The following is a 15,208-nucleotide window of genomic DNA, read 5'->3' on the forward strand; positions in this document are numbered from 1 at the left end:
CATTCTGATAATATTAATGTGTCTTTTTGGAGGCTGTTGTTAGGGAACTGTAGTGGCCTAGGAATAAGAAGTGCTGGCAACCCAAAAGCAGGTGGTTCAAATCCACCATCTCCTCTAAATACATTTCACAGCCTCTGCTAACTCTCTGGAGAGTCAACTGTGAGTCACTTCTCACTTGATAGCACATGGCAGCAACATTCAACCCACAGTGTACTCAAACTCCACCAATTAGTAGTAAGCCTGGATCTTCTTTTAAAAAAGTGTAGCGATGTCTTTAGTTTTTAATCTTCTGCTTATCCTTATGTTACCCTTTCTAACTATCTCTCCAAAAGAAATATCTTCAGGACAGAGTTTTTTCGCTGATTTTTTGTTTGTTTGGTGTTTGTTTTGGGGTTTGGGTTTTTGTGGGGTTTTTTTGTGTTTTTTTTTTGTTTGGGGTTTTTGTTTGAAATTTTGTGTTTTGGTAGGTTTTGTTTTTATTAAAGCTTGCTTTTCACATGTGGAAATTTTGTATTTTCACTTCAGATTCTCTTACGGCAAAATCTTGTACTTGAAAATGGACTACCTAGCTTTCCAGATTTCAGTAATCTCACACTATTATTCTGGAGAAACACATCCTTATTTTTCTTCTGTTGCCATAATGTTTCTTGGAGTGTTTTATGATGGAAAATTGATTTCATGTATCTTGGGATCCTGAGTGGAGGTTGGCCTGAACATGTGACTCATGAAAGTTGGAACTTTTTTCTTAGCTAAAAAAATGTTTTTCTTTTCATACTATTCTTTGACTTCTCCCTTTCTCAAATTGCTGGAATTTTCTTTTAATATTGGACAGCCTGGTGGAGCAGTCCCAACCTTTTGTTCTTTTAGGCTGGGCTTGTTTTGTCTCTATTCCTTTAGATCACTAACTGTGGTAACTCCTCATCATGCTTTGCAGAAGAAGGTGAGTCTCTGGGGACCTACGAAAAAAATACAACAGGGCCCTGGCAAAACTAAGGACAAGAAATCATAGCATTTGGTTCTGTAAACTAAGGTCTGTAAATGTGTTTGGAATCAGATGAGCTTCTATTCCAAATTTGTGTGCTTGTAGGAAGAGGAAACTTGTGGTATTTTGGTTCCGTAACTATGACTGATCAACACTATGCTGTGTCCTGTGGTGTGAGCATGAACAAAGCATATTGATTACAGCATTCAGAGTTTGTTTCCTTTTTTTCCCCTTAAAACTGAAAGAGGTTAGATGACATTAGCATGTATGAAGAGAAATTGCCAGATGCTTAGAACATACACATGAAAAGAGGAATAATTTTGTTTGGTGATTGTGTTCAAAACAGCATGGGCCGTACTATGACAAGCTGGTCTGGAACTTTCCGAAGCTAGGGTGCATGTTGTCGTTTAATATTCTATTTTGAGCACGGCAGCCTCTGTTTGCAGCACCTGAGGCCGTGAGCCTGGGAACGGGAGAGCATGGTGTGCTCTGTGCAACAAAACTTCTTAAGGTGTTAGGTTCTGAGTTGATGATGCTGTTTTTTGAAATGAAAAGATTTCCGTCTTGCGTTGGCAGGCCTGAAAGCAGGAGATGAGATTCTTGAGATCAATAATCGTGCTGCTGGAACCCTGACCTCATCAGTGCTCAAAGACTTCCTCACACAGCCGTCCCTGGGCCTCCTGGTGAGGACCTACCCTGAGCCTGAGGCGGGAGAGGAGCTGCTGGAGAGCCCGCCCCACCGGGTGGACGGCCCATTGGACTTCAGCGAGAGCCCCCTGGATTTTCTCACCAGCAACCCAGGTATAGTACATATGGTGTTGAGGGCACGTCGGTGAGTGAAAGATGGGAAGTTTAACATGTGTGTGCATATTTGGGTTTGGGTGTACCCAGTGGTATGAAATAAGGTGCAATGAGATCAGAATCTCAAAGTGTGTGGGAACTTTGTTCTCTTTAAAGTGCTTCTAGTTTGATTCTCTTTGAATCAACCTGTCACACGTGAACAACTTAATAATGCTGCTGCTCTTTGCTATTTGGGAAAGGCCACCATCTCTTGACTTTGGAAAGAGGCAGGCAGACGCAGAACTGGGGAAATCACCTAAGATGTTCAGACCCTGATTCCTGCACCTGGTGAACATTGGTGAATCATGGTGAACGTTGACACCCCCACTCCTCCTGGCCCTGCTTTCCCCAACTATGTGAGAGGGCATGAAAGGGGTTGTCCAGAGGGGACAAGTGCCCACAGCTCTTATTCTGTTGATTTGTCCCCCACGCTTCTCCTATCTCAGGTCTGAAGCCTGGCAGCAGGATTACCAGTCTGATCCCATCTGCTCTTTTCCTATCTACACCATCTTCTCCTCTCTGGCCCAAGGAAGCAATTTGAGTATTGTTTGCTCTAGGAAGCCTTCCTGGGACCTCCTGCCCCTGCCCCAGCCCCGAGCTGGCTCCCTCTCCACTGCCCTCCAGGACCCTACAAGCATGCTTTCACGTGCGTTCAGATCACATCGTACTCTGCCTCCTGGCTTGAGTCTCTGTCTACTGAGTCTGTTTCCTGGGACTGGGGTTAGGTCTCCTTGATCTTTATCTCCTCAACTCTCACACAGGGCTTGCTGCTTGTGTTCCCCAGTCTTGTTTAGCAGGGCAGTGTGTGGAAAAGTCCGTCGCATATTTTGACATCACCTGTTTGCTCATTTGGGTTGATTAACAAGTCGATTGAGATTTTAGAAATATTTTCCCCTTTCAATATTGGTGAAAAATAAGTATGCCATTTCAAAGCTTGACTGTAGGTATTTTGGATATTTTTGCTCAGCCAGCGTTTTTCAAATGACCTTCTGAAAAGTGGCTTCATATGAAATGTGAAGGCTTGAGATAGTCATTCTTCTACTAGGTGGCTCCCTGGAAGAACTGGCAAGCTGAGCTTCAGACAATTGATTGTGCCTGTTACTATTGTTACTGTTAGATAGATCATTGTGGGCACAAAGGCTTTTTATTTTTACCAAACCCTTTACACTTGGCTGCATTGAGTTGCAGGCCCTTAATAAAGGGAATCCAGACCATGAAGACTGTTCTTTTATGTAACCACAAGATGTCAGGCTTGATCTCTTAAAACTCAGTTAACAGCTACAATTGTTTGCATAATGATTTTGAAGGAGGCACTTTGTACCAGATTAGATAATGTAAAGGGCTTTATTATAAAGCCTTAATGTATAGACTATAAACTATAATGTGCTCATCATTTTGTTCTGTCTGATCCCTGTCTATGAATTGTAGACATAAAGCAGAGGTTGGAAGATGCCTAACCACAAGCTATAAATCCATCTGCTTTGCCTTTTTCTGTAAATAAAGTTTTATTGGAACAGAGCCATGCTCTCTTTTTGTGTATTTTCCAAGGCTATTTTTCTGCCTCAGTGACCGAGTTGATTTGTTATCACAGAGACAATGCCTTGCAGGCTTACAGTGTTTACTTTTTGGCTTTTGATAAGGAGCTCTGGTGGCCTAGTGGGTAAAGGGTTGCACAGCCAACCCAAAAGCAGGTGGTTTAAACTCACCAGCTACACTGTTAGAGAAAGATGGTCAGTTTCCACTTGTGTGATTTACAGCCTCTGAAGACTTCTAACCACAGTGTCATCTATGATTTGATCTGACTTGATAGCAGTGAGTTATAGGGTCACCTTTGGCGGATAAAGTTTGCTGACCTGATATAAAGTGTGACTCAAATTGCTCAGGATTTGTTTCTCTAAAGGTTGTTGTTAGCTGGTTTTGAGTCACCCTTGCCCCCTTGATGTCATGCATAATGGACTAAAACACTGCCTGGTTCTGTGCCTTCTCATGGTTTGTTGTGGATAGGGATCAGACCGCTGAGATTCATAAGGTTTTCCTGGATTAATTTTTAGAAGTAGATAGCCAGGCCTTTTTTTCCTCGTGTACCTTAGTCTGGAATCTGCACCTAAAGCTATTCAGCATCATAGTTCACATGCAGGCCTCCTCTGACAGTGAGTGGTGGCTGCCTATGAGATGATTGGCCGGGAACTGAATTCAAGTTTACCACATGGGAGATGAGAATTATACCACTGTACTGATCCTCACTGTTAAGGGTTTGGTATATTTCTGTCTTCTTCTTCTTTTTTACTTGCGTATTCACACAAACACATAAATACAAATGTCTGTATTAAAATATCTTCTATAAAAACTTTTATTTGAAATTTTAAAATGTTATTTGTGTATGTTTACAATATTTATGTGTACATCTGCCTTACAAGTATTTTAATATATTCCACATGTACTTGTTACTATCCTGTTTTTTAGTGTGATGGAATTTTAAACTGAACAGGGGGCTTTTACATCCTACCTTGTGTTACCCCTTCAGATCACTCACCTGTAGAGGCCATGTGCTTGTTCTACTGCCGTTATTTAGAACTGAATAAACCTGAAATTTGGGCATCATTCTTTATTTCCCTTTGAGATGTTTCCCAAAACATGCCTGAAAGGTCACAACCATGAAAACTCTGTGGGAACCAGTTTTACACAAATAGGTCATGTGAGTTGGGATTCATGCTACCAAACCAAACCAAGTTTTATGCATTCCCAGTGAGTCAGTTACAGCTCCCGACAATCCTGGGCTGAGTTTCCTAAGCTGTAAATCTAAACAAGAGCAGACTGCTTTCTCTTTCTTCCCCAGGGTGAATGGCTGATGAATTGAAACCATCATCTCTTCCAAAGCAGCCGACACTTAACACACTGCATCACCATGATGCAGTGTCCATATTAACGCAAAATAAAGTTTGCTCAGTCTTTGTTCATTAATATTTGCTCAGTCTTTGTTCATTAAATTAGTTTAAGAAGGAAGTGTGAAAATGAAGGCGTAGTGTTATTTTCTGGAAAGGTTTCTAAGTTGGCTTCACGATGAGGAAATTCCAGAGGAATCCTCAGATGCACTGTGCCGGCAGCACAGGTGGTCCAGCTGGGTGGGAGAAGGCTAGGACTCGGGCTGGCTGCCTTCTGATAGCTTCTGCTTCCCATTTCCTATTAACAGGGAAGGATCAAAGGGGAAGCAAGTAAACAGGACAAAATAACCTGCAAAATTGCTCAATAATGAGGCTGAGATAAAACGCTATTCAGAGACAGCTGCAGTTAAAATAGGAAACACGGTGGGGGGGGGGGTGTCAGTACAATGAATAGGCTTGGACCACAGCCTTCATTTAAATTTAGAAGGAACTAGAAATAGGAAACATCCTGAGTGTCAGGTTTGAGGTTTGATGCAGGGACGTCCTAAGATTGTCATGTTACACATTTGGCCACCTTGGTGAGGACATGGTATTGTCTCAGGGACTCGAGTCATGTGAGGCTGGCAGATGCTGCACTACTCCAGACCATCCCATCTCAGAGAGGTGCTGGCCTGGCCAGACCTCTTCCCCTGACTGAAATGTGTCAGCAGTTTTCCGAGTTGGATTATTTCTGAGTCCCCTTCACATGTAGCTGTTTGCTTTTTTCTATGTGGAAGCGTCATAACCCAACAGCTAAGAGTAGGTTTGTTTTTACCTTGGGACTGAGAACTAGTTCTATATCATTGGCTTCATTACCTTGAGCAGGTTGTTTAATCTTTTCGTATTCTGGTGTTCACATCTACAAAATGAAGGTGTTACTATACTACTCTCTTGCTAGATTGTTATGAAGGTTTAATTGTGTATGTATATAAAGTAGAAGGAGCCTGAGTGGTTATGTGATCAACTGTTAGCTGAAATGTTGATGGTTCTAAGCTACTCAGTGACACTGTGGGAGAAGGAGCTGGCAGTCTGCTTCCATAAAGACGGCAGCCTTGAAAGCACTGTAGGGCTTTTATCTGTCGTAACCAAATTGCTGTGACTCAGAATGAACTCACTGACACCTGACGGTGTTTTACAATGCATTTGGTAGAATAACAGTGTGTAAAGTAGAGTCCCTGAGTGGTCAAATCGCTGAATGCTCAGCTACTATTGGAAGGGTTGATAGTTCAAATCTATCCAGCAGTGCCTCAGAAGAAAAGCCTGACAATCTACTTTCAAAAGACCATAAACCAAAAACCAAACCCACAGACATTGAGTTGATTCTAACTCTTCACAACTCTTATCAGGTTTCTGGATCTATAAATAGATTCACTCATCTTTCTCCCTCAAAGTTTGATTCAAAGTGGTGACCTTTTGATTAACAGCACAGCACTGTGCCAGTAGAGCTCTTTCCATAAGGTCATGGTCATTGATAAACTATGAAGCATAGTTTGTGACATACATTGATTACCATGGGTTGGGATGGAGAAAAGATTGAAACTGTCAGTGACTTCATCTTTGTTGGATCCACAATCAATAAATACATTTGATACAAGGAGTCAGGAAACCAGGAGATGTACTGGGAACATGTCCAAATTATTGAGGACTAATGATGTTAGTTGGAGGACTAAGGTGCAACTGATTGAGGCCATGGTCTTTTCAATTATTGGCTATGCTGCTGAGAGCTGGACAGAGAAGGGTGCTGAATATCCTATGGACTGCCAAAAGAACCAACAGATATGTCTTGGAAAAAGTGCAGCCAGAGTGCTCGTTGGAGGCAAAGATGATAAAGCATGTTGCTAGGACAGGCTATTCCTTAGAGAGGGACATCATGCTTGGGAAGATGGAAGAATAGTGAAAGAAATGAAGACCCTCAACAAGGTGGTGGATTGACACAGTAACTGCAGCAATGGTCTCAAGTGTGTCGGAGATTGTGAGGATGGCACAGGATAGGATACGTTTCAAGTCTGTTCATAGAGTTGCTATGGCTCAATGGAACCTAATAACAACACAATGCTGAAATTAGCTGGGTCCTTTTTAGAGGTCATGATCACTTGGAGTGGAGTAGAACTTGGTATGTATTTGTGATGGTTGTTTAAAATTCCTTTCATATGTCTAATGGAAACTACTACTACTGGACTGTTGTTGACTGAGGTCGAGTCGAGCACGACTCATAACAACCTTGTGAACAAAAGGTCTGAAGCTTTTCTAAAACTATTGTCATTTCTCTGAGTTCATAGAATTTTCAGAGGCATGCTGTTTAAGAAGTGGATGCCACTCCTGCTTCCGAACCTGTCTTAAACTGGGAGCTCCACCAAACACTGTCCGCCATTGGACCATATGTCATTAATTCTCTCTAGCTTATTGGACTTTTTAAAAAATCTTGGTGACAGTTAAAGATTGTCATGTTACAGTTGGCAGCTCTGATGGCATAATCCACAGGGTGCTGCACTGTTAACCCAAAGGTTATCATTTCTTTAGCAGTTTGGATCTACCAGTGGCTTTGAGGGAGAAGGATGAGCAGTCTCCTTCCATGTGATTTATAGCCCCAGAAATCCACTGAAGGGTCAGTTATGAGTCATTCCAACTCAACAGAAATGTGCTTGAGATTTTTGTTTAAATGCAAAGCTTCTGTAGTGGTGTTTATAGATAACTTTGTGTAGTTTGTTTCATTGAGTTTTGTAATGAACTTTCTGTGAGGTGGGCCTGGTGTGGATCCCGAATCCTGTTCTGGCTAGGAAGAAGTGGTGGGTGGAGTGTTGTGGTGGCTGAACAAGCCAGAGAGGATAAAGAGACACCACCTCAGTGTGTTCTGGAAAACTCAGTCTCCTGTCCTTAGTCATTTGCCTCCTACAACTCCTCATGGAATCTTACAGGAGTTATTTTTTAAATGCATTTATTTGTACCTCCTAGTAGAAGAACGGGAGTTGTTGAGGACAGAGGATAGTTGGTCTAGAGGCAGTTATTCTTTTTTTTTTTTTTGCATTCCTATAATTATATTTTATTAATTTTCATAAACATTTACAGAGATTTTGGGTTTCCATTCATTCATTGTTGCACCATTCTCTCTACCCTCCTCCCAGTTTGTTTTTGTCCAAATGCCACAGTGCTTGTCAAAGCCAGTTCTGATTAATCTTCTTTGTCAGTGCGTCCTTTGCCATTCCCTATCACTCCTCCCTGAGAGAGACTTCACCCTGAGTCAGAAGGAAAAGGGGATGGAGTATTCTCTTAGCTACTTCCTGCTGAAAAGGGACGCTGTGGGTTTCAGGGTGAAGATCTTCTCTCACTACTCTAAAGGGCCCCTTTGGCAGTAGGAAACACATAGACTATTATGGAGATTGATTTTGGAATTTAGATGCACTCTTACTGATTGTGCTTGGCCGTACATGTTCATATCCTTGAAGATGTATCATGGGGGTGTTGCAACCTAGAAGACACAAATTTGACTAACAAGTTATAAGTACATGAGTCCAAAAATTAGGGAAAAGTAAAAGAAAAGATTCTTTCATTGTTTTACAAACCCTCCCCCAGGTCCCCTCCACCATGGAGCCCTCGCTCTAGACTCCTGTGATGAGAGAAGTACCTAGTCATATATCTCTTTTAAACAGTTTTCTCCCTCCTCTGTTTCAGTGCAGTATACATTATTGAACCCATCTTACTCAGTCTCTCCCCAACCCCAAGGTTAGTCCCATTCTACAACAGTGGCATCATGTAATATTTGTCCTTTTGTGACCGGGATATTTCACTCAGCATAATGTTCTCCAGAGTCAACCATTTTGAATAATATTGCATGAGTTCCTTGTTTTTTAATGCAGCATAGTATTCCATTGTGCGAATATACCACAGCTTCTCTAGCCATTCGTTTGTTGATGGGCACTTAGGTTGTTTCCAACTCCTTGCTATTGTGAACAAAGCTGCAATAAACATGGGTGTGCATATATCTGCTTGGATGTCAGCTATGGTCTCTTCAGGGTATATTCCCAGTAGTGGAATTGCTGGGTCAAATGGTATCTCTATTTGCAACTTTTTGAGAAAGCGCCATACTGCTTTCCACAGGGGTTGCACCATTTTACACTTCCACCAACAGTGAATCAGGGTTCCAGTTTCTCCACAACCTCGCCAGGCAGTTATTCTAGGAAGATCCTGGAGCAGGGAGGAAGCTAGTGTGGGAAGTGGCAAAGCCATGTGAACTGAGTTCCCCAAAGGCCTCTTTACTGTACTTGTACAGTTTGATTTGAATTCTCATTTCATTTGGGTTAGAACTTTTCAGCAGTAACCTTTTCAACATTTTAGGGCAGCTAAGTCTTTGTTGTAGGGAGTTGTCTCGCACACTGATGTTTTAAGAAATCTCTGGTCTGTACTAAATATCACTGGATTGCCTTTGAATCCATTCTGACTCCCAAGCACCCAAAGAAGCAGAGTAAGTAGCATTGCACCCCAGGGCTTCCTTGACTCTGTAATCTTTATGGAAATTGATCATCAGGTGAGTTCAAACCATGAACCTTTCTGTTGGTAGTCAAGTACTTGACTGTTGTCCCACCAGGGCTCTTTGCACAATTGAGGACAGCAAGACTCCACCCCAAATTGTGCCAACGGAAAATATCTGCAAACATTGCCAAATGTCCACTGAGGGCAGAATCACACCAGTGGGGAGCTGTTGGCCTAGTTTATTAAGAAGCTTGCCAGCATCTTTTGTGAAAATAAATGCAAGAAAAAGCAATATAGAATGGAAAGCAAAGCTAGATATAAAACAAGTTTCTTTTTAAAATTAAATTAGTTTTATTAAACATTTATGAGAGAAATTCCACCTAAGTCCTCTTTTTGGCATTTTCTACTTTCCAGCCTCCCTCCCTCCCTCCCTTTTTTTCTCTCCCCTGACCCCTTTTATTTTTCAGGACAAGAAAAGAGGGGAAAAAACAAGTCATTGCTTGTTCTGAATGCTGACCATTTCCCCAAATATGAGCAAAAGCATTCTAACATAAGGTGTTGCTCACTACACTTAAATTTTGAAGGTATTCCAGTCAGTACTTGTGCAGAACATCAAGCTTTATGTATGTTTTAAGCTTCATGGGAGGCCCTGGGTAATACAAATGGTTAAATAGCACTTGGCAGCTAACCAGAGGATAAATTCAAGCTCATTGCCATCAAGCCCAGAACCGACTCGTAGCTGACCCTCCAGTGGGGTTTTGATAGCTATAAATTGGATAGGAGGAGACTGCCCATCATTGTCTCAAGGAGCCACTGGTGGCCCAAGAGATGCCACTTTGCATTCGCAGCACAGGTCTCTATGGACCTTGTCACCAGAGCTGCCTAACCAAAGGGTCAAACTCTGCTGTCAAGTCAGAAGCCACTGAGAGCTGATCTGCCAGTGTTTTTTCAGAGGCTGTACATCATGTGAGGGGAGATTACCCATTCTTTCTCCGAAAGAGTAGTTGATGGATTTGAACCCCCGATTTTGGGCTGGCCGTCCTTACCCACTAGGCCACCAGGGTAGAAGGTTCATCATCTTTACCAAGAAGTGCCTTAGAAAAAAGGCCTGGCATTCTCCTGAAAACCCTGTCAAGCACAATCCTAATCTAACATGAATGGATCAAGGCTGGCAACTGCATTGTTGTGTTGTGTTGTGTTTTGGTTTTTTTAAATTAAGAATCTTAGTTCAGCTGGTATCACTGCTGTCTTTCCAAGGCTTCCAAGTATGTCTCAATCTTTCTCTTTATTTGAATTCTATCATCCAGGCGCAGATTTCTTGTACTTAGTGGTGACCTCAGCTCTACTTTATCTTTCCTAGAATTCTGCTTGAGCAGTTGGGGTGCAGCTGGTGCTTTTGTTTAGCTCGAGGAAGAGCTCACACTATAACCCCATTGAAGGTGTCAGAGCTCCGTGGACTGAAGTTGTTGCTGCTTTGAAAAAAATGATTGCTCCTGGAGTTGAGCTGAAGAAAGCAGAGTGCTTGTGGGTAACACCAGGCCCAGTAGTATATGAAAAGGCAATTAGGGCTCATGTTAAATTTTCTGAGTCAGAGCCCTTGATATATCTCAAGCACATCTGTCTGATGCTACGTGGAAGACGGCAGTCTGAGCTGAGTACAAATGCCTGCCCCTGCTGCAGGAAGTAGATTAAAGCAGTGTTTCCTTGTAACAGGAAAGGAGTGCTTTGTGATAGCCTTGAAGTCTGATGCACCTTGGCTCAGAGAGGGAGGGGATGTGAAGCACCAGGGTGAACAGAGCATGCTCTTTGCAGCGCCCGTGAAATGGGAGATTCTATTCCTGGTTGTTCTATAGAGATTGCCTTGGAGTGAGGCTGTGAAGATGGAAGCCCCTCAAAGCAGGGAGGGGCTGCAGAGAAAGAGGAACTGCACAGATTTATCTTTCCACAAGCAAGTATGTTCCTGTCCCGGCTCTCTGATCTCTCACAGACCCCAGCCAGCTCTTGTTCTCTTGTTTGCTTGTCGATAAAATTCGGAGCCTTGTGCTCTGGGCACACTGTATGTGGTACTCATCGCCACAGCACACAATGGCTTCTGGAAGTGCTGAGAGCAGAACTCATGCCCGGTCTTGACTTTGCCTTTGATGTGATAGAGGCCCCAGTCAGACCTTTGTGTGGAAAATAATGTTCAGAGAGAAGAACCTCTGTTCTCCTGTTGTTTACATTTGTGTCTCATATCAACCTTATGTACAAGAGCTCTAAACACTGTTCTATCCTATGCCAACCTAGCCATCTCAAACGCACTTATTCTGACCACTCCACTCACAGAATCGATCCATCTCATCGAAGGTCTTCCTCTCCTTTGCCGCCCTTCCACTCTGCCAAACATGTTGTCCCTCTCCAAGGACCAGTCCCTCCTTGCAACATGCCCAAACTATGTCAGACGAAGCTTCAGAATCCTTGACTCCAAGGAGCATTCCGGCTTCACCTTCTCCAGGACAAACCTGTTTGTTCTCCTAGTAGTCCATGGTATATTCAACACTCTTCTCCAACACCACAGCTCAAAGGCATCAATTCTCTTTCTATCAACCCTATTCACGGTCCAACTCTCTCATGCATAGCACATAATTGCAAAGACTATAGCCCGGATCAGGCGCACCTTAGTCTCCAGCCTGACGTCATTGCTCTTCAATACTCTTGAGAGGTCCCTCACAGCTGACTTTCCCAATGCACGTCTCTTGATTTCCTGGGTGCTGTTACCAAGAGTATTGATTGTGGAGCCAAATAAACGAAAACTGTTAACTATCTCAATCTCTTCACCATCAGTACTGATGCTCCCAATTGGCCCAGTGGTGAGAATCTTTGTTTTCTTGATGTTGAGCTTCAACCCATATTGAATTTGAATACTGCAGTCCTTGACCTTCTGCAGCAAGCGCTTCAGGTCCTTCTCAGTTTCAGCAAGCAGAGTTGTGTCATCTGCACAAAGAAACAACACTGGTCATCAAGTCAATTCACAACCACTTTGCGGAACAGAGTAGAACTGCTGCGTAGGCTTTCTAGGGCTGTACGGAAGCAAACTGCCACATCCTTCTCACGCAGAGCAGCTGGTGGATTTGAACAACTGGCCTTGTGATTAGCAGACTTACATGTAAGAATCAGCTTAATACAGCTGATAATGCAAGAAAGTTGGGATATCCCCCCCACTACTTCCTTCTTTAAATTTAAGTCCCAAATGGAGTTGAATGAAGTCAGAGTGAAAGAGTTTACTACAGGAAAGATAAATGTAATAACTGTCTCACTCAACACCAACTCATCACTGGCCCTCTACTGAGTTTCTAGGGTTTGCAGTGCTATACATTGCAAGGGAGGAGATTGCCCACCTTTCAAGTTTTTGAGAGATCGTATCTCCTGTGCTTTGGGCATGCTATCAGGAGAACCCGGTCCCTGGAGAAGCGTATCCTAATTGGTAACATCGAGGGTGCACAAAAAAAAGGAAGCCTCTTACTGGGATGACTTGACACAGTGGGTGCAACAGGATAAACAGGGGAGGTTATGAGGGTGTGCAGGACCATCAGGGTTTCATTTTGTTGTTATCAGAAGTCAGGACCGACTCGACAGCACTTAACGTGTGTGTGTGTGTGTGTGTGTGTGTGCGTGCGCTCTCTCATCCATCCATCGAGCCGTCCTTGGGAAGAAGTCTCAGCCCTACTCTGTTCTTTTGTATTTTCCAAGTCTTCCCAGACTCTCTTCATTCTCTCTCTTTAGACTCAGTGCTAGTCCTCCTCTAAGTATTTTGGGGGGCCTCCTCTTCGCCGGAAGGCACTCTGATGACATAATGGCTAGAAATTGCACTGCCAACCTGAAGGCAAGTGGTTCAAATCCGCCAGTTGCACCACAGGAGCAAGATGAGCCGTCTTCTCACATGAGATTTACAGCCTCTGAAAACTTGTTGGAGAGGCAGCTATAAGTTAGAACAAGCAGTTTCTTTGCTCTTGATGCTTCTTCATCCACTTCCCAGCCTTCTTTTGGACTTCTTTCTCTTTCTGATGATCATTGTCACAGTGTGTTTTTGGTAGGTAAATAGGAAAGGAGTATCTGTGACAAAGGAAGTAATTCCTTCCATGTCCCTTAATATAGAATGGGGAAGCTAGAGAAGGAAGTTGCAAATTGAAATGTGTTTGTGTGGAGTTTCCAGAAGAAAACTCAAAACTTGATGCACAAATCTGTGAAGCTGGGGCGGATGGGGATTTCAAAGTTGGCTCCAAAGAGTGGGAGCAAGAGCATAACTAGTCCTGCCTGAAGACCCTTTTTCTTATCATGTTCATGTCTCTCCTCCACTTTCTTGGCATACACCACAGTCAACTCTGGCTTCTTTGGCTGCTTTGATTAGTAAATTCCGATTATTTGTTGCTTTGTAGCAAACTGTCTGCAAACAACCATTTTATTTGTTCACTGTGGATAAACAATTTGGACCAGGTTCAGCTGTGTGACTTTCTATAGCCTGTCACGTGTGGTACCTTGACTGGGGCTTAATGGTTCAAGACGACCTCATTAACTTTTGGTGACAGTATGGCCAGTCCCTCTCTCTCCCGGACTTCTCTCCTACTCAAGAAGACCATTTGGAGCTTCTTAATATTTTTGGACCAGGTCTATAAGTGAGTGAGTTTAGGAGCTTCAAAGTCTTTGGAGACATTGGTTCAGAATCCATACAATATCATATCTGTCACGTTCTCTTGGTGAAAGCAAGTCACAAGGTGAGCCTAGCATAGGGGGATGGGGAAGGAGATAGGAGGGTCTGTGCTTACAGAGATCAGATAAATCCTGGAGGTCATCTTTATAAACACTCTAACAGGCTGCAGTGCCAGTTCTCTTTTTCTCCTCTCTTATAAATTTTTATTTTCAACTAAGGACAGAAAAGCATGATAAAATGGCGTAGAAACAAATGGATTTTAGAATCAGATACGCATATTCATTTTTAGTTCTTGTATTTATATTATTGATATTAATATTTTGCTAGTAAAACATCTTCACTACATTTTCCCCTTATTCTGTAACTTGTCATTTTGCTTTTATGCTGCTTTTTGATGGACACTTTTCAATTTAGTGAAATCTCATTTTCAATCTTGTTCTCTTTGAATAAACTTTGTTCTTTTCATATTTTATATAAGAAATACTTCTCTCCCTTGAGGCAATAAAGATTATATTTTCTTTTAAAAGATTTACAGTTTTGGCTAGTTTTATTATATTTTCTACTTATCTGAGGTTGATTTTTGAAATCGCATGAGTTGGACCCCAGTTTTATGTTTCTGGATGGGTAACCTACCGTCTTAACAATAGTCATCATCTTGTCCATTCTTGTCTTCTCACCTGCTCTGTGTCACACTTTAGCCTGTCTGCCAATCACTTCTGCACTGCTTAATATTCCTGTAACTTTATAATTACTTTTGGTGTCTGATAAATGGCGTACCCCTATCTTGTTTTTCTTCTCTAATACTACTATTAGTGTAGAAAGAGCTTTTGGCTCTTTCATTAAAAAATAAAAATAAATTCCATGTAATTTTACCTGTGTCGCCTCTCTGAATATATGCTCTGATATTTGCTCCAATTCATAATGGCCAGGGCGGAACCTACAATCATAGCTTCTTGGGAGGAGTGTCTGAAATACATGTATAAATCATGCTTAATGATCATTCATGTTCACATATTCTATGTCCCCATTAATCTAAATTGTTTCATCTTCTATGAGAGAATAGTCTAAATCCTCACTGTATTGTGAGTTTATCATCTTTGCCTTCAAATTCTGCCCAAGTTTCCTTTATGTATTTACAGACTTTATTATTAAGACATATAGCTAGCATTTTGTTCTAGCAAATGGAACATTTTATTATTGCACAATGACCCTTTTCATGACATTTACTAAATGCTTTAACTTTCAGATTTGTTTTTGGTGGCATTTGTAAGATTAACATGACCTTCTTTATGTTTCCATTAGTTTATACTT

The 15,208-nt window shown here is 42.1% G+C and overlaps 1 protein-coding gene across 2 annotated transcripts in view; it reads left to right on the forward strand.

The window, feature by feature from the left end:
- The window catches only part of TIAM1 (T-cell lymphoma invasion and metastasis 1), a 177,461-nt gene that overhangs the window by 98,884 nt on the left and 63,369 nt on the right, over positions 1-15,208 (forward strand). For both annotated transcript variants that reach the window (XM_006886757.1, XM_006886758.1), the window contains one exon: positions 1,559-1,783. In XM_006886757.1, the coding sequence (XP_006886819.1) occupies positions 1,559-1,783 (225 nt within the window). The remainder of the gene's footprint in view (positions 1-1,558; positions 1,784-15,208) is intronic.

Source organism: Elephantulus edwardii, unplaced genomic scaffold, assembly GCF_000299155.1.
Source record: "Elephantulus edwardii isolate Elephantulus edwardi_28Jun2011 unplaced genomic scaffold, EleEdw1.0 scaffold00051, whole genome shotgun sequence".
In the NCBI taxonomy this organism is placed as follows: domain Eukaryota; kingdom Metazoa; phylum Chordata; class Mammalia; order Macroscelidea; family Macroscelididae; genus Elephantulus; species Elephantulus edwardii.